The 24,104-nt window shown below is 39.4% G+C and overlaps 1 protein-coding gene across 2 annotated transcripts in view; it reads right to left on the minus strand.

Annotated features, from left to right (window-relative positions):
* Nucleotides 1-526: 526 nt before the first annotated feature.
* The window catches only part of EMCN (endomucin), a 173,281-nt gene continuing 149,703 nt past the window's right edge, over nt 527-24,104 (minus strand). For both annotated transcript variants that reach the window (XM_043973155.1, XM_043973154.1), the window contains 2 exons: nt 16,215-16,289; nt 527-4,516 (listed from right to left, as the gene is read on the minus strand). In XM_043973155.1, coding sequence (XP_043829090.1) covers nt 16,255-16,289 — 35 coding nt within the window. In that variant the 3' untranslated portion in view covers nt 527-4,516; nt 16,215-16,254. The remainder of the gene's footprint in view (nt 4,517-16,214; nt 16,290-24,104) is intronic.

Genomic DNA, 24,104 nt, shown 5'->3' on the forward strand with positions numbered 1-24,104 from the left:
ACTTATATCTGATTACTTTCCATCTCATGGAGCAGGGAGAGCACAGAGGGTGGGAGAGACAGAATATGGAATTCAAAACTTTAAATAAAAATGTTAAAAAATTAAAGAGAAAAGGAATGTGGCCACATGGTCCCTGAAACTTGAACATGTAGTAAGGTTTAAGCCCTTGGAGAATAGGAATCATGAATTAGTGGTCACTAGAAATGTGTCGTAGATCAAAGCTTCTTAAACCATGGATTGAGACCCCATATGGGGTCCCGTAAATGAATGTGGGGGTCACAGAAAATTTGGCAGTAAATGTTTGACTTGTATACCTATTTTATATACCTATATGCCCAGGGTCATATAAAAATTTCTCCAGTGAAAAGGGGTTGTGAGTAGAAAAAGTTTAAGAAGCTCTGAGCATAGAGCTCTGTTGTGTTATGCAAGATCTGGTTGGTGTTACAGAGCTAGAAAGGCATATATATATATATATATATATATATATATATATATATATATATATATATATATATATATGCCCTGTGATGGAGAGTTGTCTGTACAACTTAATTTGGAAAGGCTCATCATCAGCTGTGGGCATTGCCCACCCAAGGATTTTCCATCCTGATAGCATATGGCCAGAACATATCCTTTGCACTTGCTGCCTTAATATAATTAATAACTGACATTCACATTGGATTTTATTTTATTTTATGTTTTTAGTGAGGCAATTGGGGTTAAGTGACTTGCCCAGGGTCACACAGCTAGTAAGTGTTAAGTGTCTGAGGCCGGATTTGAACTCAGGTACTCCTGACTCCAGGGCCGGTGCTCTATCCACTGCGCCACCTAGCTGCCCCCACATTGGATTTTAAATCATTCAAAGTCCTTGAATTTGAACCCAGGTCTACCTGACTCCAAGTCCAGTATTCAGTTATTATGCTGTGATGAAGTATTGGTATATGAACTTAAATGAATATAAACTCTTCATGCCAACATTTCTTGGTGTCTTCAGTGACTCTTAGATGATGTTCCTGGGATTAATGGCAATGAGGGGTTGTAAGGCTGCTCATATTTACATTGAGCTTTTCCTTTAGAATGATCCCCAACCAAAAAAAAGGACGGGGCTTTCTGGTATGATCAGGTCATTTTCCCCTTTGAAGGACAGATCTGCTTATGGTCCCATCCCCTCTGGGAGCAGGAGACTAAGAGCAGAATCCAAAAGCCCAGAATATTCTTGCTACTGGGTGCTTATTATTTAATTAATCATGATGATTACTAGCTGTAATAGCAAGTAATGATGAACACATTTATGGTAGGGAGAATATGATCAATCAAAACACAATATGGCCAAGACATGCCCAAGTTATACCTAAAGCTCTGGATGATAGAAGTTTCAAATGACCTCAGGGAGTCTAACCCATGTTTATTTCTCTCAATAGGAAGGACATATTGCATTGTTGGAGAAAGCACTGGAATTGATGAGATCACAAATCCATTTGAGTATTTGAGTCTAATGGGAAGAAACAGACCCAAGTTAGAGTGCTCAATGTCAATATTTCTCACTATGGCCTTTGCTGACCCCATGGAAATTGGATGTGGCCTAGGGACTGGGAACAGCTCAGACAGTTGTTTGCCATATGTGGCATAACATTTCAGCAGAGTGATGGGGATTTGGAAATCTCTCTCCACTAGCTAATTATATCCTGTTTGTCAGCCAACAACATCCACTTATTCTCAGATGACAATAGTGCCAGCTAATTAGCTTTTGTTTATGTTTTGACTATTGAGAAATTTAAATTCTATTCATTTGGCCATGCAGAATAAAAGCAGTAGAACCCTTGCCTTTGATCTAATTCTTAGAAGAATACAGCATTTCTTCCTCTGGATGACACTTGAACTTGTTTATAAATGAAAAGCATGCTCTAGGTCAGAGAAAAAGAGATATTGCAAACTAGATAATTGGGAAACTTTGATTATCATCTACCTAACTACAGAACTGGCAACTACTTAGGGAGCAGATTAAGCAGCATGGTACAAAGGGAGAAATACTGAAACTGGAGTCATAGGACCCAATTTACAATCCAATGTGAGACTTTGGGTAAATCACTTAACTTCCCTAAGACTCAGTTTCCTGATTTGTAAAATGAGGGAGTTGGAATACAAGGCTTCTAAAAGGCCTCTTACAGCTTTGTCAGCAAGCATTTAGGGCCTACTATGTGCCAGGCACTGTGCTAAGTACTGGGGATACAAAGAAAGGGAAAAGACAGTCCCTGCCCTCAAGGAGCTTACAATCTAATGGATTCTAGGACTTCCAGCTCTAGACCTATGATCCCATGATCTTAGTTAAAGTCATCCGTCATTAGATGATTCTTGAATATTTGTGCACAATTCTACCCATGTTGATCATCAGCCCTCATTATAGCCATTTGCCTTTTCAAAGACTCTGATCATAGAGCCCCTTTAAAAATTCCTTTTAAAAAGAGCTTTTGCTTAATGATGACATCTCTTAGTCCACACTGAACTTGATTTGGAGAGCTCAGGAGGATCTCTAAAAGGAACAATTGTCTGTTATAAACTCCCCTCCAGCCACCATTGTGTCTTGTTGGGTAGGGGAGATAACCGGCTGGAGGATACCATAGACTACTGAGCATATTACTTAAGCAAAAGAGAAGCTTCCTTCCTTTGCTTCAAATTTCAAGTCAAGGAGGATCATAACCACAGAAGAGGTCAGAATGATATTTCCTGCCATTCGTGGAGGCATTGGCTTTTTTCACTGTACTGCATCAACCTCGCAAGGCCATTAGGGTTAGATTCTTTTGGGGGGGGGAGGGCATGGGGGTTAAGTGACTTGCCCAGGGTCACACAGCTATAGTAAGTGCCAAGTGTGAGGCTGGATTTGAACTCAGGTACTCCTGAATCCAGAGCTGGTGCTTTATCCACGGCGCCACCTAGCTGTCCCTTAGGGTTAGATTCAATGCAGTATCTTGAAGATTGTGTTTTCAGGGGAGAATTCTTCCTTCCTTCCTTCATTTACCTATATCCCACATCCCTTTTGCCAACCTCAGAGAGGCTGTGTGGTATAATGGGCTTGGAGTCAGGAAGACTTAGGCTTACATTCTGCCACAGATGGTATCTGTGTGAGTTTGAGCAAATCACTTAACTTTTCTGGGACTCACCTCATTTATATAATGAGGGAGTTGGACCAGATGACCTCTAAGGTTTCTTTGAGCTAGAATATATGATCCTATGATCACCCTCTTCTTTTTCTCCCCTCTCTAAGTAAATGAGGAGAGAAATATCAATGGTGGGGTTGTGGTGACTCTTTGAACTTGTATTGGAAACTTTTCCATCATTAGGAAGCTAGAAAAAATATGATCATTTATTGAAACTCTGAGAAGTAAATCTCTTCAAATGCACTGCCATCAAGGGAGAAGACAAAATAAACATTAAAAAAATATACTAGTTTACATAATATATACTGACCTTGGGTCCCTCAGATAAGTAAGCATACAAATCAATTTAGGTAATCACAAAATTTAAAGTATTAGCTATGGCATGCTCATTAGTGCCTGAGTGTCTCATAAAGCCTCTTCTGATTTTCTTTTTGGAATGCCTGTGCACCAAGGGAAAATAGCACACTGGAATCAGAGTTGAGCAGGCAGCTCTCAAGAGATGATTTTGTTCCCAATGGGCTGCTATCTAACAGTGCATTGTATTTCTAAGAATGTAGTACACTGGCAGGTGATAACTTAATTTTGCACTTATAAAATACCCATTTTCTAGAATCAGGAAAATTCATCAGTGGTCATTGGAAGTATTTCCTAAATTTCTAAGAGTTAAATATGTACATAGAATGAGGCAATTAATGACAAATATGCTCTTATGTCTTTGATGAATATAGAATCCTGGTCACAGAGTAGGAATTAAAAACAAAAGGCTTTCATGTTGACATGGTAAGTGTACAATTAATTGGCTTTGTCCTTGATTCTTTTGCTCTTTCTTATTTCTTATATAGTTTTCATGACTGAGCTCCACTACTGATGGTCCCTAGGTGAATAATGATATCAAGGTATCAATAGGAAAATACACATATTTGTGGAGAAAATACACTATTGCCATCTCCACATTCACATTGACTTTAAGCATTTTGAGAAAGTCATTATTTATTAAAGCACTATAAAAGGATATATACATGCTTCTGGTATGTGAAAAATATATTTCAGGTATATGAAAAAATTGAATAAAACACTTGTATGTACAAAGGAACAATGGTATATCTTAAACAGATTTGCAAAGGTTCTGCTTTAACATATAAAGAAAAAAATAAATATGAACACCAGGTAACAAAAAGCCACTGAGATAACAAATGTCTCCAAGGCTGAAAATTGTAAATATGTTAAAGTTGAAAAGAGATAGAGAGGGAATGTTGCTAGTTGGTCCATCAGCCTGTGATATGGCAATCCTTATAATCTTCAGCTGAAACTTGCTCTTCAAGGGAAACTCCTGTCACATACAGTAGTGTGTTTTTTCATACCTGAAGGAAGAAAAGGTTTCAATATTCTATATGAACCAGTTTAAAGAATTCAGTGTCATCTGATAATGCTTTGTTCACAGAGGTCACGGTTGATTCCTTGATTAATTTACTAGACCTGTTTACTGGGAGGTAATGATGAACTTACAGGATGCCCTCTTGGCTGTCCCCAAGTGTCCAGAAGATAAAGTCTAACCCTGTGGACCAAGAAGCCACTCAAATTTTGAGAAAAGAAAGAGAAGAGAATTAGATTCTATTTGTCCACTAAGGAAAGGGTAAGTTAATGCATGAGCAGGAGAATTAGGAATTAGCTGGATTGTTTATACTTAATTAATTGAGTGTATTAAAAAATTGTTTAGATGAGTTTGAAGTCACGTTCCAGATTTTAGATGCTTTAGGTCATCTAACTAAACTTCTGATCTGTCTGAATAAGGACTGACTCATTGTTAGTTTCCCAAAGGCTTTGAAAATGGAGAGAGGGCTGGGGTAGATATTAGGAAAGGGTAGACATTTTCATGACTTGATAACATGTAGGGTTAATTAATTATATCTCTCAAACTAATTGTCTTCTGTGCTATCAATGAAATCTTCATTTGCTTTTGTTGATGATTGTTAAATTCACCTTAAGAAAGAAAACTTAAAAAAATCTTCTATTGTCAACCTGAACATCTGTTTTGTGTTAAATAAAATATCTCAATAGGAAGGACATGTTACAAGAGACACACAGAAAGGGATAGGTTACCATCTGCATTGTTGGAGGGAGAGAACATTGGAATTGATGAGGTCACAAATCCATTTGAGTATTTGAGTCTAACTTTACTTATTTATCTTGTGCCTGGCAACAGTTTTATGAATCAGTCAGATGATATCTCGTCATTCCTTTAGTTTTTAAATATACCAGTTTAAAATGAAGTTGGTGAATATTTAAGAAAATAAATAAAATATAGTAAAACATTACAATTTAAATAAATATCATTATATTTTAAAAGTCAATATATGCCCACCCTTAAGGATCCTTTGGTATGGTTCAGTGTCCCTCATTTTTAGTTTGACACTAATGTAATTAAATTACTTGAACACCTAGAGATTCCTTTTTCATAGAGGAGGTGCAGGAAAAGCTGAGAACAGGCCATTGTTGGGGGAGGGAGTGGAGCGGTATAGGATGGATGCTTCAGTGAAAGGAGAAAGAGGGACATTTTACAGTTTTTCCTAGAACCAGCCTTTCTTGAAGCTCTATGAATCAAAAATCAATTTCTTCAACTGTCATATCTGACGTCTATCGACAGAAGATGATTCATCATCCAAGAGATTAAAAAATAACAAATCTGAGTTGGATGTAAATGAGCACATACATGAGCTGAAATGTACACATCAGCGGTCTCAGGCTTTCATTTTAATGGACTTCACAACTCGGTCCAAATGACCTACATACAGAGGTTCTGGGAGGTGGGGCATCTTTATGAGATTGAAAGCAGTGGTGTTTTAATAGAAGGCTATGCAGATTTCACAAAGCTGCGGTCTCAGCAGCTAAATCAGTTGCTGAAATGGATTCACGAGACAGTTAACCTTAGCTGAATTGGCAGCTGCAGGATAACTTGATTGGGTGTCCTCTAAGTTCCTGGTCGTCATCAGCAGATCCAAGCCATGATTCCTGCATCCAATACCATTTCACCTCCTCTAGAAATGCTGAATGATCAGTCAAGAACGCTTTTATAGCCCATAAGGATACAGTGCAATCATTAGATGTGCACCTCTTAACCAAAGGTCAGGGTGACATTTCCCTTCACCCTGCTTGGGTTTGGGTGTTTTGTATGATGACATACTGGTGTATCAGCTGATAGTTCTTTTGTAGAAATAATGGTCAAGGTCAGTACTTTGCAACAAGATAGCTAGGGAGGAATGGAGAGTGTAGGTCAAGAAAATTCCCAGCTCCTCCAAAAAGTGTTTCAGTTGTGTCTGACTCTTCATGACCCCATTTGAGGTTTTCTTGGAAAAAGATACTAGAGTGGTTTCTTCCCTAGCTCATTTTATAGGTGAGGAAACTGAGGCAAACAGGGTTAAGCGACTTGCCCAGGGATGGCCCCAAATAAGACCTCTGCTGATTTTTCTTTTCTTTTTTCATGTAAACTTTTTTGGATTGATTGGATGGGATGCAAAAAACTCAATTCTAGTCACTGGGATGACTGTTAGCTGCAGTTTCATTAGTAGACCCTTGAGTAACCTCATATAATTTCATTATTGTATTCCATTTCTCCTTTGTTTTCAACCTATGGATATGTTGCTTGGTCACTTAAAAAAAATTGATGGCCTTGTTTGCTTCCCACCAAAAGAGAAATAGCTAGATGGTATTGCAGATAGAATCCTGGACCTGGGGTCAGGAATATTTGAGTCCAAATCCAGCCTCAGACACTTTGCTATGTAACCCTGGGCAAGTCACTTCATCTCTGTTTTCCTGATTGTCCCAGTTTCTTCATTTGTAAAGCAGGAATAACAATAGAGTCTATGTTCAAGTGTTGTTGTGAGGATAAAGTGAGATAATATTTGTAAAGCATTATATAAATGCTGGACAGCTAGGTGACACAGTGGATAGAGCACTGGGCTTGCAATCAGGAAGACTTGTCTTCCTGAGTTCAAATCCAACCTCAGATACTTACTAGCCATGTCACCCTGACCAAGTCACTTCACTCTGTTTTCTCATCTGTAAAATAAGCTGGAAAAGAAAGTAGCAAACTACTCCAGTATCTTTGCAAGAAAACCCAGATGGGGTTACAAAGAGTCAGCCATGACTGCATGAATGACTGAACAACAATATAAATGCTAGCTATTATTATAATAAGGCATCCAGAGAAGGGATCATGTCTTATGTGACTTTTGAATCACTAACATCATAGTCAAAAGAGTTTATCTCGACAAATTCATATTAACTGACTACCTATACATTTTTGTGGCAATCGATTTTAAAAATAGATTTCTGTTGTATCTTTTGTTTTTGCCATTGCCTAACTTTCCTCCTATATCCTTTCCACGATTTCCTTTTAAAATGTGAATTATTACCATAAAGGACCATACCAGAAGCTGGTATTCTCTATAGCAGCGGTCCTTAAATTAGGATGCCATTGACCTCCGTGTGTCTAAATTTAAAGAGGTCTGGGTATTTGCTGTTTAAAAAACTAATAACTGTATTTTAGTATAATTGGTTTCCTCTATAATCCCATGTGTTTTATGCATTTAAAAATATTATTCTGAGATGGGGTCCATAGGTTTCACCAGGCTGCCCAAGGAGTCCATGGCACAGAACGGTTTAAGGTAATTTCTCTATAGGATGGAGGTCAGGGGGTTGCCTGATTTCATTTCTCTAACTCCACTAGTTCACATCTATAAATTTCTAATTTATCTGGTCTCGAGATGACATTTCATTTCCAGTTGACAGGTTTGCAAGCAATGACTCATTAGTTACCTGATCCTGGAGAAAAGCAATTCCAGTGAAAATATTGTTAAAGAAAACAAGCAGAATGAGACAGAAGCCACATATTTGTCCATGTCACGTCCCTCTTCAAAAAGCTTCCATGTCTCTCTATTGCCCCTCTTTTGGTCATTTAAAGTCATTAGTTATCTGGTTCCCACTTACCTTTCCACCCTAATTACATCTGACCCCTTTTCTCTCACTCCCAGTTCTAATTAAACAGGTTTACTTGCTTTTTGCTCCATAGAACAGATCTATCTCATCTCCATTCCTTTGTATAGTTTGTCCCTATGATTCCTCACTTCTGTCTTTTAGAGCTCCCATCTCTCTGAAAGGCTCAGCTCAAGTGCCATTTCCTACCTGAGGCCTTTTTTATTCCTCCAGTCAGGACAATGCTGACAAATGTTTAACAACTGGCTCCACAAGAACAAAACAAACAAAAAATGTACCCCATACAATACTATTAAGTTTAATCTGCATCATTAACGATTTTCCAATTGCTTTCTTATATATAGACACTCCTTAGAACAATAACTTAAATTATGATTTGTAGCATCTGTAAATTTCTGAGGTGTAAATGCTCACTATAAAAATTTAACAATCAGCTCTTGGGAGCTGGTATGAGTTGGCTCTTTCACATTCCTATCTAGCTGTTTGTGCCCCACTGACCCTAAATTTTGGATAGCTAGGTGGTGCAATGGATAGAGTGCTGGGACTGGAGTCAGAAAGACATCTTCCTGATCCTAGGTAAGTCATTTAGCCCTGTTTGCCTCAGTTTCCTCATCTGTAAAATGAGCTGGAGAAGGAAATGGCACTATCTTTGCCAAGAAAATTCCAAATGGGGTCAAGAAGACACAATTGAAAAATGACTTAGCAATGACCCCAAATTTACTTTGTATTTATTTTGTACTGATTAGTTTGTATACATGTTGCTTCTCTCCTAAAGAAAAGCAGCTCCTAGGACATGTTTCATCTTTGTCTTTGTATCACCAGGGCCTGGCACATAGTAGGTACCTAATAAATACTGGTCGAATTGAATTGAATGATTGACATGGTGGGTTGCAAAGTTGATTTTTCCTATTCCTAACTATGTCTTTCCCCTCCAAGTACTCTTTGTAGCTTATGGAGTAATAAGAAGAATAATATTTATTTGTCTAAGTCCTTCAGTTTACACAGAAATTTCATAGACATCTTCTTATTTTTTTTAACAATAATTCCTTGAGGGAGGCAGGTCTGATATATTTTTTGTCTCTTTTACAGACATACAAAGACTCGGAGTCACTGGATGGTTTGTCCACAGGCTGGGAGCTAGTATATGGCAGAGTCACACTTAAAACTCAGGTCACTATATTTCTATTCTGGGCTTCTTTCTGTCCTAGACAGAAGGGCACCATCAAGGAATGTGGTGAGGAGGGACTGAGATTTGGCAATAAACTTCTGAGGTTATTACTCAAAATACTCTGTGTATTCTATATACTCTTTTTTTTTTGGGTGGGGCAATGGGGGTTAAGTGACTTGCCCAGGGTCACACAGCTAGTAAGTGTCAAGTGTCTGAGGCCAAATTGGAACTCAGGTTCTCCTGAATCCAGGGCTGGTTCTCTATCTACTGCACCACCTAGATGCCCCTCTATGTACTCTAAATAGCAAAAGCAATGTTTTCTTTCACAGAAATATTACTTATATAATAAATTATGAATTTATATTTATTTAATCTATTAGACTGTAAGCTTCTTCAGAGTAGAGACTGTCTTTCTCTTTTATATTTTTATTCCCAGCACTTAGCATAGTGCCTGGTGCATAGTAGGCACTTCATTGATTAATTAATTGATAGTGCTTTAAGTCTTACAGAATTCTTTATTCCTTTAATGATTTGTCAAGAATCCCCTGTGTATAGGGAGCATTGTGCTACATGTTGGAGGGGAAAGGAAAAGGGAAATATAAAGTTTAGCAAAAATATAATGTCTGCCTTCATGGAGTTTCCTTTCTAATAAGACATAAACTTCCCAGTTCACTTTATTTTGCATCTGTGGCTCTGCTTGGCTTTAACTTCATGGAACAAGATGTTCCCAGGGTACCTCCTGGTGTCTGACTCCCCTCCCCAAATTCTTTTTGCGTATTGTCCACCATTAGATTGTAAGCTTCTTGAGGGGAAGGGCTATCTTTTTAATATGTATCCACAGAGCTTAGCACAGTGCCTGGCACATTGTAGGCACTTAAAATGTTGATCTAATTGAATTATTAAATGGAATAAGCCAGATGACTATGATATATAATATGTGATAAACTCATTAGAAAGAATTGTGGTATCAAAGCATTGGGTACCAATTCTGCCTCCTGTGATTATTTCCTATGTCATCCTAAGCAAGTCACTCACCCTCCCTCAGTTTCCACATATGTCAAACCAGTGATGTCAAACCCAAATAGAAATGGGGACCTCTAATCTGGATTTAAGGATCTCTGCAGGCCTCATATTAGCTTAGCTTTATAATGTGATATCAGCTATATTTGATCCTATTTTTTCGGTTATTTTGTCAAATATTTCGTAATTACTTTATAATCTGGTTCAGGCTGCTCTCAGGAGTATTGTGGTCTATATGTAGCCCACCAGTCTTGCGCCTGAATTTTCTAGACTAGATAATCCCTGAGTCCCCTCCATCTTTAGGTTTATGATTGTATGAAAAGTACAAACCAAAGGGCTAAGTTACATCTGGGGGGAATTTGTCACTGATAAAAATCATCAGGGAAGGCTTGATGAAGGAAGTGGCATTTGAGTTCAGCCCCTCAAAAACAGGGATGAGTTAGGGATTCAACAAGTAGAAAAGAGGCAGGACAAGACAGGGAAGGGCAGCAGCATGAACAAGCACACAGGAGCAGAGAGTAGAATCCAGTTTGGCTGGAGCACAGAGTAGTATGTAGAGAGGGAATTACTATTTATGAAATAATGACTAATATATTAGATCATAGGGACTTTGAATGTCAGAGAAGGGAGTTTGAACTCAGAAAGTAGCAGGGAGCAACTGAACACTTTCTGTGTGAGCATCACATATGTGATCTCTCTTTTTGGCTCTGGTTCCTTGCCTTTTTCCCTTTGAAGGTGGCCTTTTCCCAAGGTTAAGTTCTTGGTCTCTTTCTCTCTCCCCTATGTTCTATCCTATGACCGTCATTTATTCCTATGGGTTCATCTGCCACTTGTTTGTAGATGGGCAGTTAGGTGGCCTAGAGTTAGGAAGACCTGAGTTCAAATCAAGTCTCAGATGCTTACTAGCTGTGTCACCCTGGGCAAGTCACTTCACTTTGTTTGCATTAGTTTCCTCATTTGTAAAATGAGCTATAGAAGGAAATAGCAAACCATTGCAGTGTTGTTGCAATGGTCCTAAAGAGTCAGACATGACTAATATGACTGAGCAACAACAAATATGCTTAATAGATATTTTTTGATTAATCAATCACTTGAATCAATTTTTGTCTTCTCTATTACTAGGACCAGCACTTCAATAGAGGTCCTTATGTCATCCCTATGGTCTACTGGACTATCCTTCTGTCCTCATACTCCTCGAAAACCTCCAGTTTGTTCTTTTCACAGCTACCAGAATGATCTTCCTTTTGCATAGTCCCAATTATGTCACTCTGTTCCAAAGTCTTCAGTGGCCAACAGTGAAGAAAATTCGAGTTTTTGTTCTTGGAATTTAAAGTCTTCCACAAGCTTCTACCAACTTACCTTATCTTCTATTTTTCTTATCCACATACTGTATTTTCTAGCCAAGCTGGGGAACTCTGTGTGCCTTGGGCACGACCTCTATTTTCATGTCTGTGTACTTTTGCTCACACTGTTCCCTATGACTGGAATGTTGTACCTTCCTGTCTTCACCTGCTGGATTCCCATCCATCTTTTAAAGGCCATCTGAAAGACTACTTCCATGATAAATCCTCTCTTGCCATTACTCATTCTCCCACTCACTGTTAGGTGTGGGTTCTCAAATCGTGTCCTTAGGCTGATGGGGCACTGTCCCAATTGAGGATCAAGCTAGAAATGCAGCCAAAGCTATTTTCTCAAAGTTCTTCTTGTTCCAAACCCAGCCCTTATGGGGACACACTGTTCCTTTGAAAGGGGAGCAAGGAGAGGGGTTAAGAATCACACAAATGCACATTTTGCTCTATTTGTTTACTTCTGGTTAAAGTGACAGGGAGGGAATCTGCCCAAAACACGGGAACTAGAAATATATTTAGCTATGGCAGAAGAATATTCGACAAGGGTAGGAAGTGAGGACATCTCCATTTGATTCAGCTGGGTGAACTTGCCCTACCTCCATTGTCCATCACAATCCACCAACCAAGCATCACGGTTTGTCTAGAGTTCCTCATGGCTACTTTGTACTTAGGCAATAAGGAAGTTACATCAACAGTGTCCGTCTTTAGTCCCAAGTCAATAAAGTTGTTGTTGTTGTTTTTTTTTTTTTGTGGGGCAATGGGGGTTAAGCGACTTGCCCAGGGTCACTCAGCTAATAAGTGTCAAGTGTCTGAGGTCAGATTTGAACTCAGGTCCTCCCAAATCCAGGGCCAGTGTTTTATCTGCTGCACCACTGTCAATCAAGTCTTGAGGAAGCTCTCAATTTCTTTTAAGGAAAAGCTAGCCTAACTTGCATGGGAGGGGGCAGGGGGAGAAGTTAGGATATTTCTCTTACAACAGTAGGGAAACAGGGTATCTCACAAGTCTTAGTGCATTTTTAATCCGAAACCAGAATGTTTGCTATGGCCAATGACGTGAAACTCTTTGATGGCATGGGGTACATAATTTTTCATCTTTGCATTTCTAGTACCTAGCTAAGTGCTTTGAATATTGTAAGGAATATCCCAACTCTGACACAGATCTATTCTATTAGTATCTTGGAAATTATCGAGAAGTCCGCAAAACAAAGCAAAAACATAGTGGGAAGATTGCAGGTCTTAAAAATCAGAAGACCTAAGTTTTAAATCCCAGGTCTGACAATCAATACTTATATCTTTACTTTCCTCATCTGTAAAATGGGGATAAATACTCTTATCACCTCCCTGCTAGGGTTGTTGTTAGGAAAAATATGTAGATTTCCGTGATTATTAATCATATTCCTTGTACTACTTCTCTCAGGTTTGTGGAAAGAAAAACATGCTACAAACCGTAAAGACCTACGTAATTGTTACAGCTATCATCATATTTATGATAATCATCCTCATTGCACTCATCCAGGACATAGGGATTAGCAAATAACTGTATAGATTAGACTCTAACTCTATAAGCCTTTTGGTTGGTTTAGATCAACAATCCTGTGAGGTAGGTACTCCCATAAGAAAACAGGTTGAGAAAGGATAAGTGACCTTTTCAAGGTCACACAGTGGCTATGAATTTCTGAATCAGGATTTGGACTCAGTTCTTTCTGACGCCAAGTCAAGTGTTCTTTCCCTTATACCACTCAGTCAACCCATATTGTCCTGCCTTGTTTCTGAGTAGTGTGGTGGGTCCTAGAATGGAAAAGTTAATAAGAAGGAGTAAGAACAATGTGATTTCTCCTCTTGTATGCCAGCTTTTGTGATTCTCTCCCCCTCCCCCACCCCACCGCTGCCACCTTCCCCATTTAGGGTTTTCTTGGCAAAGATACTGGAGTGGTTTGCTCATTTTACAGGTGAGGAAACTGAGGCAAACAGGGTGAAGTGACTTGCTTAGGGTCACACAACTTGTAAGTGTCCGATGCTGGATTTGAACTCATGAAGATGAATCTTCCCGATTCCAAGCCCACTGTACCACATAGCTGCATTAATTAATTAAGACATTAAGTTCTTTTATACAGTAAACCTTAGAGTCATCATCTCCTCATTATATGAAGCAGTTGGGTGGTATAATGAATGCAGAGCCTTGTGACTCTGAGTAAGTTATTTCGTCTCAATTTCCTCATCTGTAAATAGGGGACAATAATAGAACTTATCTCCAAGGGCTGTTGTGAGGATCACATGACATATTTGTAAAGTGCCTTGAGAACCTCAAAATGTCAAATGAATGATGGTTATTATGAAGATGATGATGGATAAATGATAATGTGTCACTGAGCTGAGAACCTAGAACTAAAAGGGTCCATCTACCTCAGAATCCAACCCCCTCATTTTATAGAAGCATCCAAGGTCACCCAGCTACCAAGGGTCTGTGGTAGGATTTGAATCCAGCTGTTACTGGCTCCAAGTAGAGTGCTCCATACACTAGAGTTCTCTATCCATAATGATTCTCAAAGTGTCATCTAGGTGGTCCCTTGTACCCTATCAGGGGGTCTGCGGGGTTGGAAATTTTCATAATTTTACTGATATTTTATTTTCTAATACATTAAGTACTGGTAAGTCTAATGTCCCTAAATAAAAGTTCTTTGAGCTTCTCAATAATTTTTAAGAGTGTAAAGGGGACTTAAGACCAAAGAATTTGAAAACTACTACTTTACAACACTTTGCCTCTAATTGAATTTATATCAGAGAGGCTGTTGGATATAGAAGGTGCACTGAATTTAAAGTAGGGTGACTCTATTCTGTTCTCAGATTTGTGAATTTATCACTGTGTGACCTTGGGTAAATTGCTGGCTTACTCTGAGCTTCTGAGAGGTCATCTCATGGATTTCATCTCACAGATTCATAGACTATTAAAGCTGAAGGGGACCTTAGCAGTCTCTAATATGGTACTGGGTAGTAGAGAGGGCATAAGACTTGTTATCAGAGAGCTTGAACTCAGAAGGCCTGAGTTTAATCCATGTGATGTCGGGTAAATTGTTTAACTTCTGGGCACCAGCTCCCTTATCTGAAATGAGGACAGTAATGGAAAGGTTGTCTTACTTGGAATCATGAGACCTGAGTCCTTCCATTTAATTACCTATGGTTGTTGTTCAGGTGTTTTAGTTGTGTTTGACTCTTTGTGACCCTATTTGGGATTTTCTTGGCAAAGATACTGGAGTGGTTTGCTATTTCCTTCTCCAGCTTATTTTACAGATGAGGAGATTGAGGCAAACAAAGTTAGGTGACTTTTCCAGGGTCACACAGCTAGTTAAGTGTATAAGTCAGGATTTGAACTCGGGTCTTCCTGACTCCAGGCCTATCACTTAATCCACTGCCCCACCTAGCCATCTACTACCTATAGAACCTTGGACAAATGACGAAACCTTTCTGGGCCCTATTTCTTCATCTGTAAAATGAAAGGGTTGAACTAGATGACCTAGTTGTAAATCTTTTCCATTGTAAATCTTTAGATCTTATGATCACAATACAGGATTTTTAGAGGAAAGTATAGGGTAAAACTCAACATATTATATACATGTCAACTTTTATTATGCTACAGGGTTATTCTGCCCTTGGTTTGCCATTTCCTTTTCTAGCTCATTTTACAGATAAAGAAACTGAGGCAAACAGGGTAAAGTGAATTGCCCAGGGACACACAGCCAGTAACTTGTCTGAGGACAGATTTCAACTCAGGTCTTACTGACCAACATTCTAGCCATAGAACCTCTAGGTGGTGCAGTGAATGGAGCAGTGGCCCTTAAGTTGGAAGGATCTGAATTCAAATCTCACCTCAGACACTTACTAGTTGTGTGATCTTGGGCAAGTCACTTAACCCCAGTTGCCTTAAACATCCAGGGTCAGTTCCAGTCATCCTGATATCTATTTTGCCACTGGATCCAGATGGCTCTGGAGGAGAGAGTCAGGTTGGTGACCTTGCACAGCCCTCCCTCATTTAAATCCAATTCACTGCAAGCTATGCCATTATCCTGATGTCATGGTCCTCGTTGAGGATGAAGGACAAATAACAATAACTTTTGTTGCCCTCACACGAGATAATATATGTGAATAGCTGATATAAATGTAGTATTAATGTTTTTTATTAAGAAAACCAGCTGAGTGACTCTAGAAACAGCACTCAAAAGCTCCCAGCTCATCACATGGCATTGCTCTTGATTGATGACCTTCTGACATTCCGCAGGTTATATAGGTTGACCAGAAGGATTTCTAAAACAACCTCAAAAAAATCCATTCTCTTAACATTCTCCTTTGCTTCTGAAAATTTTCTAAAGAAAAAATAGGACTTGAGCATTTCACTGACACAATCCATTAGTTTTTCAGTTTATAATGGCCTCAAAAAAACAAAAAAACCCCCAAACAAACCCTAAGCTGAGGCAGGCTAATGATAATGGATATTAATGAAGATCACAGCAAACAGAGTGAAAACAGGAAACTTACATTGTTATTGGCCCAGGTGTAGAGAGGACTCATCAGCTTGTCAGTTTTTATTTTTTCCTTGAGCAGACTGTTCACCTAAGGAACAGAAGATATGTTTTGATCTATGAGCTCAGACAGTGAATGAGAACAGGGATAGAATTTCACAGGCTATTTCTTCAAAGGGAACCCAATTTCCTTGCTAGAATTTCAGCACAGACACAGCTGGCCTCCCACTTCTGCTCAGTAGGTGTCTGCCCAGTTTTATAGGTTTCTCTGTTTGTTGTTTGTGTGTTCTATTTCCACTAAAAAAACATTGGGTCAGTATGGAGTAGTGGAAATAAGACTGGATTTGGAGTCAGGGGAACTAAGTGGCCGTCCTGACTCTTCTACTTTCTACCTGTGTGAATTCTCTATAGCTTCCCCTCTGGGCAGATTCTTTTATCTCACATTAGCATTGAAAGTTTGGGCTTCAGAGGGGCAGCTATTACTACTCTCAGGATTCTATGAGTATTGCTATGGTTGGCTATCTTCTTGATACTGTAGCTCATGAGCCCCTACCAATTTGCTTCCCCTTAACAATCAGCCAGTAGATTCGGTTCTTAGCAAAGGTTTTTACTCAATAGCATAAGAAAAATGGTAGTTACAAAACACTTTGCACTTAGCTTGGAGCCCATTTTCCCATATATGTGTATGTGTGTGTGTGTATCTATATGTGTATGCATATGCACATATGCATGTATGTGTATGTGTATATATATATATACACACACACGTATATACACATACACAAACACACACATATGAAGTATATGGGGAGGAAGACTGGTAATGAACTTCCATTGATAATGAAGCACACATGTAGGGAATACACATTGCCAAAACAACTCACAACTCTAGTACTGCAAGACCTTGCTATCCTTTCTTTTTCTCCAAAGGGTCCTCTAGAAGTTCACTGGGTGACATGATGGTCAAGTTCTGCTGTTCAGTTAGGCTTATTACAGAGCACCATGTTTAAGCTGAATTGGTCAATTTGTTGGTAGGCTGGATTAAGCAAGTCACTTAATGGCTACTGAAATAGGCCAGGCAGATTGTTTGGTCAGGTAGGAAACTCAGATACTGATCTCTTTATAGAATGTGGTATTTTCTGCTACATGGGCAAATTAACTGGATTCCCTGGGATGGCTCTTTTTTTAAATCATAAAAGTATTTTATTATTTTCTAGTTATATGTAAAGATAATTTTCAATATTTGTTTCATAAGATTTTTAGTTCCAAATTTTTCTCCCTCCCTCCCTTCCCTCCCCCCTCTCCAAGACAGAAAGCAATCTGATATAGGTTATATATGTACAATCACATCAAACATATTTCTGAATTAATCATGTGAAAGAAGAATCAGAACCAAAGGGAAAAACAAAACCAAAAATCAAAAACCAAAAAAACAAAAGTAGAAACGGTACTTCAATAGTAGTTTCAAAAGTAGAAACCATAGTTCAATCTGCATTCAGAATCCAGTTCCTTTTTCTGGATGTGGAGAACATTTTCCATCATGAGTTCTTTGTAACTGTCTTAGATCATTGCACCACTGAGAAGAGCCAAGTCTATCACAGCTGATCATCACACAATGTTGCTGTTATTGTGTACAATGTTCTCCTGGTTCTACTCACTTCACTCAGTATCAGTCCACTTAAGTCTTTCCAGGTTTTTCTAAAATCTTCCTGCTCATCATTTCTTACAGCACAATAGTATTCCATTACATTCATATACCATAATTTGTTCAGCCATTCCCCAACTGATAGGCATTCCCTCAATTTCCAGTTTTTTGCCACCACAAAGAGAGCTGCTATAAATATTTTTCTGCATATGGATCCTTTTCCCTTTTTTATGATCTCTTTGGGTTACAGACCTAGTAGTAGTATTACTGGGTCTAAGGGTATTAACAGTCCCATAACCCTTTGGGCATAATTCCAAATTGTTCTCCAGAATGGTTAGATCAGTTCACAACTCCACCAACAATGCACTCGTATTCCAATTATTCCACAGCTTCTCCAACATTTATTGTTTTCCTTTTTTGTCATATTAGGGGATGGCTCTTTTTTTGAGTGGATATAGTCTTTACTACCTCCAGCCTCTGACCCAGCTGGTTGCTACAGTGCCCCTTTTACCTGGAGTTTTAGAGTGATCTTTTCAGCAAGGGAAAATGAGCCTTTATCAAGAATCAGCAGAAGGCTTTCCTCCTTGATTTCTGAATCAAAACTTCAGTTCTGAAGTCTAGGCTTGAGGTAGAAGAAATCTAGTCTCTCTCCCATTGAACAATTCTTGTTGTGGTACAGTGGATAGAGTACTGGGCTTGGATTTAAGACTTGTCTTCATGAATTCAAATTCAGCCTGGAAGTAAGGAAGACCTTAGTTCAAATCCTGCCTTAGACACTTCCTAGCTGTGTGACCCTGGGAAAGTCACTTAACCCTGTTTGCTTCAGTTCCTCATCTGTAAAATGAGCTGGAGAAGTAAATGACAAACTACTCCAGTATCTTTGAGAAAATGCCAAATGAGATCACAAAGAGTTGGACACCACTGAAAAATAACTCAATACGCATGTGCACGTGCACACACATGCACACATGCACACACACACACACACACACACACACACACACACAGAATTTAGAGATGGCTTTACTCAGACGTCATCTTTAGTTATGGTGCTTAGTCCAATTATACTTCCAAGACTCTTGTTGGGTCCTATGGAGATGAATGGTTAGGGATAAGGTACTGTATTATTCTGTGCACATGAACAAATTCATCATCTTATGGCCCTCTTCATATTCTTTTTTGGGGGGGGATTTACAAACATTTATTTTATTTTCCATTTACATGTAAGGGTAGTTTTCAACATTCATTTTCATAAGATTTAGAGTTCCAAATTTTTCTCCCTCCTTCCCCCCTCCACAAGATCTCAATCAGGTTATATATGTACAATCCACAAGTGTACTTTTTATCAGTTCTTTCTATAACAGTGTATATGGTATGCTTCCTCATTAGTTCCTTGGGATTGTCCTGGATCATTGTACTGCTGAGAGTAGCTAAGTCATTCACAATTACTCATTGAACAATACTGCTGTCACTATGCACAATATCCTCTCAGCTCTGCTCACTTCACCATACATGGATGTTCATTAGTCTTTCAAGGTTTTTCAGGGATCATCCTGTTTGTCATTTCCTGTAGCACAAGTTCATTCCACTACAATCATATAACACAGCTTTTTCCATCATTCCTCAATTGATGGACATTCCCTTGATTCTCAATTCTTAGCCTCCACCAAGAGTTGCTATAAATATTTTTTGTACAATTTTTCCCTTTTCTCTTTTTCATGATTACTATTGTTAACTGTTTCCCTTCCATCCTATTCCCTTCCCCATGATATTTATTCTTTTATCCATCTTCTTTCATCCTATCACTCTTCAAAAGGGATTTGCTTCTGTCTGTCCCCTCCCCCACTCTGCCCTTCCTTCTTTTGCCCCTCTCTCTTTATCCCTTTCCCCTCCTATTTCCTGCAGGGTTATAGAGATTACTCTACCCAATTGAGTGTGTACATTAGTCCCTCCTTGAGACAATTCTAATGAGATTGAAGTCTTTGAGCCAGTTTTAATGAGTGTTAGGCTCATTTGCTGCCCAGATTAAATAGATTACTCCACCCAGTTGGGTGTGTCTATTAGTCCCTCCCTGAGGCAGCTCTGATGAGTTTAAGATCTTTGAGCCTTTTCTGAAGAGTGTAAAATTCATTTACTGCCCTGCTCCTCTCCCATCTCTTCCCCCACTCTGTAAGCCTTTTCCTGTTATTTTCATGTAGGATTTCACTTCTGCCCTTCCCCCTCCCCAAATGAATTCCATTCACCCCTCAATTTAACCCTAAAGATGTTATCATCTAGCTAAGTGACACAGTGGACAAAACATCACCCCTGAAGCCAGGGGGATCCCAGCCAAAACCTGGCCTCAGACACAAGACAGTCACCCACTGTATGACCTCAGGTATGTCCCCCAGCTCCAATTTTTTTTTTTATGGTTCTCTAGGGTTTTGTATTTGAAAATCAAATTTGCCATTCAGTTCAGGTCTTTTCATCACAAATATCTGAAAGTCTTCTTTTTCATTAAAGTCCCATCTTTTCCACTGAAATATAATGTTGAGTTTGACTGGGTAGGTGATTCTTGGTTGTAAGCCCATTTCCTTTGCCCTTTGGAATATCATATTCCATGCCCTCCAGTCTTTTAATGTAGAAGCTGCTAGATCTTGTGCTATCCTGACTGCGGCTCCACAGTACTTGAATTCTTTCTTTTTGGCAGCTTGCAATATTTTATCCTTGAGCTGAGAGCTCTGGAATTTGGCTATAATATTCCTAGGAGTTTTCTTTTGGGGATCTCTTTCTGGAGGTGATCAGTGGATTCTTTCAATTTCTATTTTAGCTTCTTCTTCTAGAATTTCAGGGCAATTTTCCCTGAGAATATCTTGGAAGATGGTGTCTAAGCTCTTTCCTTGATCATGGTTTTCAGGTAGACCAATAATTTTCAAATTATCTCTCCTGGACCTATTTTCCAGGTCAGCAGTTTTTCCCAGAAGATATTTCACATTGCCCTCTATTTTTTTATTTATTTGGATTTGCTTTATTGTGTCTTGGTTTCTCATAAAGTCACTGGCTTCCATTGGTTCAATCCTAATTCTTAGGCAATTATTTTCATCAGAGAGCTTTTGTACCTCCTTTTCCATTTGACTTTTCAAGCTGTTGACTTTTTTCTCATGTTTTTCCTGTATCACCCTCATTTCTCTTTCCATTTTTTCCTCTACCTCTCTAATTTTATCTTCAAAGTCCTTTTTGAGCACCTCTATGGCCTGAGACCAAATCGTATTTTTCTTGGAAGCTTTAGATATAGGGGCTCTGATGTTGACATCTTCCTCTGAGGGTGCCCCTTGGTCTTCCTTGTTACTGAAGAAACTTTCTATGGCCCTCACCTTTCTCTGTCGACTCATCTTGCCTTTCTTTTACTAGACTTTTAGCTCCTTAAAGTGGGGCACTGTTTCCAGGCTGCAGTATCCCAAGCTTAAGACGTCCCAGGTGGTATGATTTAAGGAGAATCAGGTTCTTCCCTCACCTGGCCTGTTTCCTGGTCCTAGATGACCCCAGACCAACTTGCCAATCAACCAGCTTTGTGTGTTGTGGTTGTTAGCTCCGAAGAGCCTGTGTCCCTCCCCCACCTGGGCCACTTCTACTCGAGCCTACCACCTGGTTCTCAGTAGGGGTGTAAAATCCAAGTTCTGCCTCAACACCAGCATAGACCCCTGTAGTCTCTCCCCTGCCCAGGGCTCAACCCACACACCAGACTGTGAGCTTAGTTCCAGACAACACTGGTGCTTCAGCTGATTCAAAGGCTCTGGGGGTCTCCTTCTCTGGTGAGAACTTCCTGAGACTGGATCTGTGTCAGGGTGACTGTGGGGTTGGGCCCGACTCCTGTATCAGCACAGCAGCTCCCTCCTTCTCATCTTCCAAGCCGTTCTTGGTTAGAAGATGATTTCAGCACATTCTTCTGTGAGTTTTGCTGCTCTGGGCATTTTCCTGTGACCTTATTTGGATGTCTTTTGGAGCAATCGTGTCATGAGTTCAGGAGCTCACTGCCTTTCCTCCGCCATCTTGGCTCCGCCCCGGAAGTTTGCCCTTTTCATATTCAACTGAGTTATTCAAACTTAAGACCTTTTTTAAGCTGTAGAATAACAGTCTGGCTCCTAAAAGGTTTTCCATTTCCATTTCACCGTGTGTTGTCCCCTCCCCACTAAATCTCAAAGTGTGTGTGGGGGTTATTATGCTTATTTTTAAATGAGGGGATGAATCCACATTGGCTTGAAGGATATTTTTCTCCCAATATTTTATGAAAATAAATCAATTAGACTTCTGTGTCTGTGAAGTGATTTTTTTCTTAGACCAGAACTATGCTTTCACTAGTAAGGGAAAGAGGTAGTGAAGAAGTAAACATCACTAGTAACAGTTAGCACCTCCTATTCCATGTATTCTATTATACTTGTTCTCTCTCTCTCTCTCTCTCTCTCTCTCTCTCTCTCGCACGCGCGCAGGGCAATGAGGGTTAAGTGACTTGCCCAGGCTAGTGTCAAGTATATGAGGCCGGATTTGAACTTAAGTCCTCTTCAATCCAGGGTTGGTGCTTTATCCACTGTGCTACCTACCTGCCCTCTTCAGTGTATTTGAATAGAAATGTTCTTGAGGCACTGAGAGGTTAAGAGATTTATAAAGGATTTGAATTCATGTTTTCCTTATTTTAAAGCTAGCTCTTCATCCATAGTGCCACATTTCTTACCAAAGGAAGAGACTAGCTCCTCCAAATGAGGGCTCTTTGTGAAGCAGGCTTACTCATAAATAGAACTTTTGCTTTGCCTAACCCAATCCCCTGGGTTTTAAACCTATTGTGGGAAAACTACTGAGGGCTTCTCAGTTCAGTTGAAGACATGCTAGAGTAGGAGTTAGGTGGTTTGCATTCCAGTAATGTCCTTCATACTATTTATGTGACCTTGGACAAGTAATATGCTCTCAGTGCCTCAGTTTCCTAATTTGTAAAATAAGAGGGATGAGTAGAACAAATTACATCTAAGATCCTTTCTAGCTCTAACAAGCTATGATGCCAAGCCTCAGTTAGAGCTCTGCTATTAATACTAGCATGTTAGCATGCATAGTCATTAGAGTTTTGACCCTGAAGTCAGGAAGACCTAGGTTCAAGTCTCACCTCTGACACAAACTGACTGTGATCCTTAACTACTCATTGCTCAAGGCAATTCTTTAAGACAATGAGTTGGATTAATAGATGAAGTTTCATTGCCTAGAGGTTCCCTCTGTCAATGAAATCATAAATGGATCCCCTAATTCCATTATTAATGGCAGGATTAACATGATCATGAACTCATAGACCAAATTGAATAATTAGGAGATTCCTGAGCCCAGAGGTACTGTAACTTTGATGAAGCAGAATAGGACATGAAGAGACACCATTAAAAGTGACAGCATCCAACAGCCAGAAACAACACCAACCCTAATCTAGGTGATGGGAGCTTCTCTGGCGCCTGTGGCATTTCTATTGGTAAGTTAATTAATTCCATGCCACCCATATCATTCAGAGACACTGAAACAGCCACATTAATCACCTAGGAGAAAAGCAATAATACCCACACAGCAGGCTGGCAAGCGGCCACCACTTAGAATAATGGAGCCTTTATTGGACCACGTCAGAAACTGATCTTTTGTTCTTTCCCACTGGAATCTTCTGCTACCTGAAGGACAGCAGTTATAACAAAGAGGGAAAGACAAGTAATGCTCCTCCTTCAGGAAACTGTTGGCAATGGCTTCATCCTGTCAGGTAAGGCAACAAAAACCCTGTTGGGAAGGGGGAGGATGAATGAATGGGACTGGAGGGTTGTCTACTGGGTGACAGATCTTTGGAGGGAATGTTAGGATTTGCTTTTTTCCTTCCTTAAAACCATCCAAATGCTGAATTTCTATGAAAACAATTAGATGAGGAGGAGGATGATAATTATTTCCCTTCTATCAAACAGTGCATTTGAACTAGTTCAAGTTGTTTTCTTGTTATCTTTTCCCCCCTCAAGATGAAATAGTTTGCATTAACTTTTTTTTTGAGGGGCATTTGGGGTTAAGTGACTTGAGCAGGGTCACACAGCTAGTAAAGTGTCAAGTGTCTAAGACCGGATTTGAACTCAGGTCCTCCTGACTCCAGGGCTGGTGCTTTATCCACTGTGCCACCTAGCTGCCCCTAGTTTGCATTAACTATTAAAAATTTCCAGAGGGAATGATATGCCAAAAATACATTATAGCAGGCATGTTTTGGGGAACATTTTTGTAAGT

This window comes from Dromiciops gliroides, chromosome 6, assembly GCF_019393635.1.
Source record: "Dromiciops gliroides isolate mDroGli1 chromosome 6, mDroGli1.pri, whole genome shotgun sequence".
Lineage (NCBI taxonomy): Eukaryota > Metazoa > Chordata > Mammalia > Microbiotheria > Microbiotheriidae > Dromiciops > Dromiciops gliroides.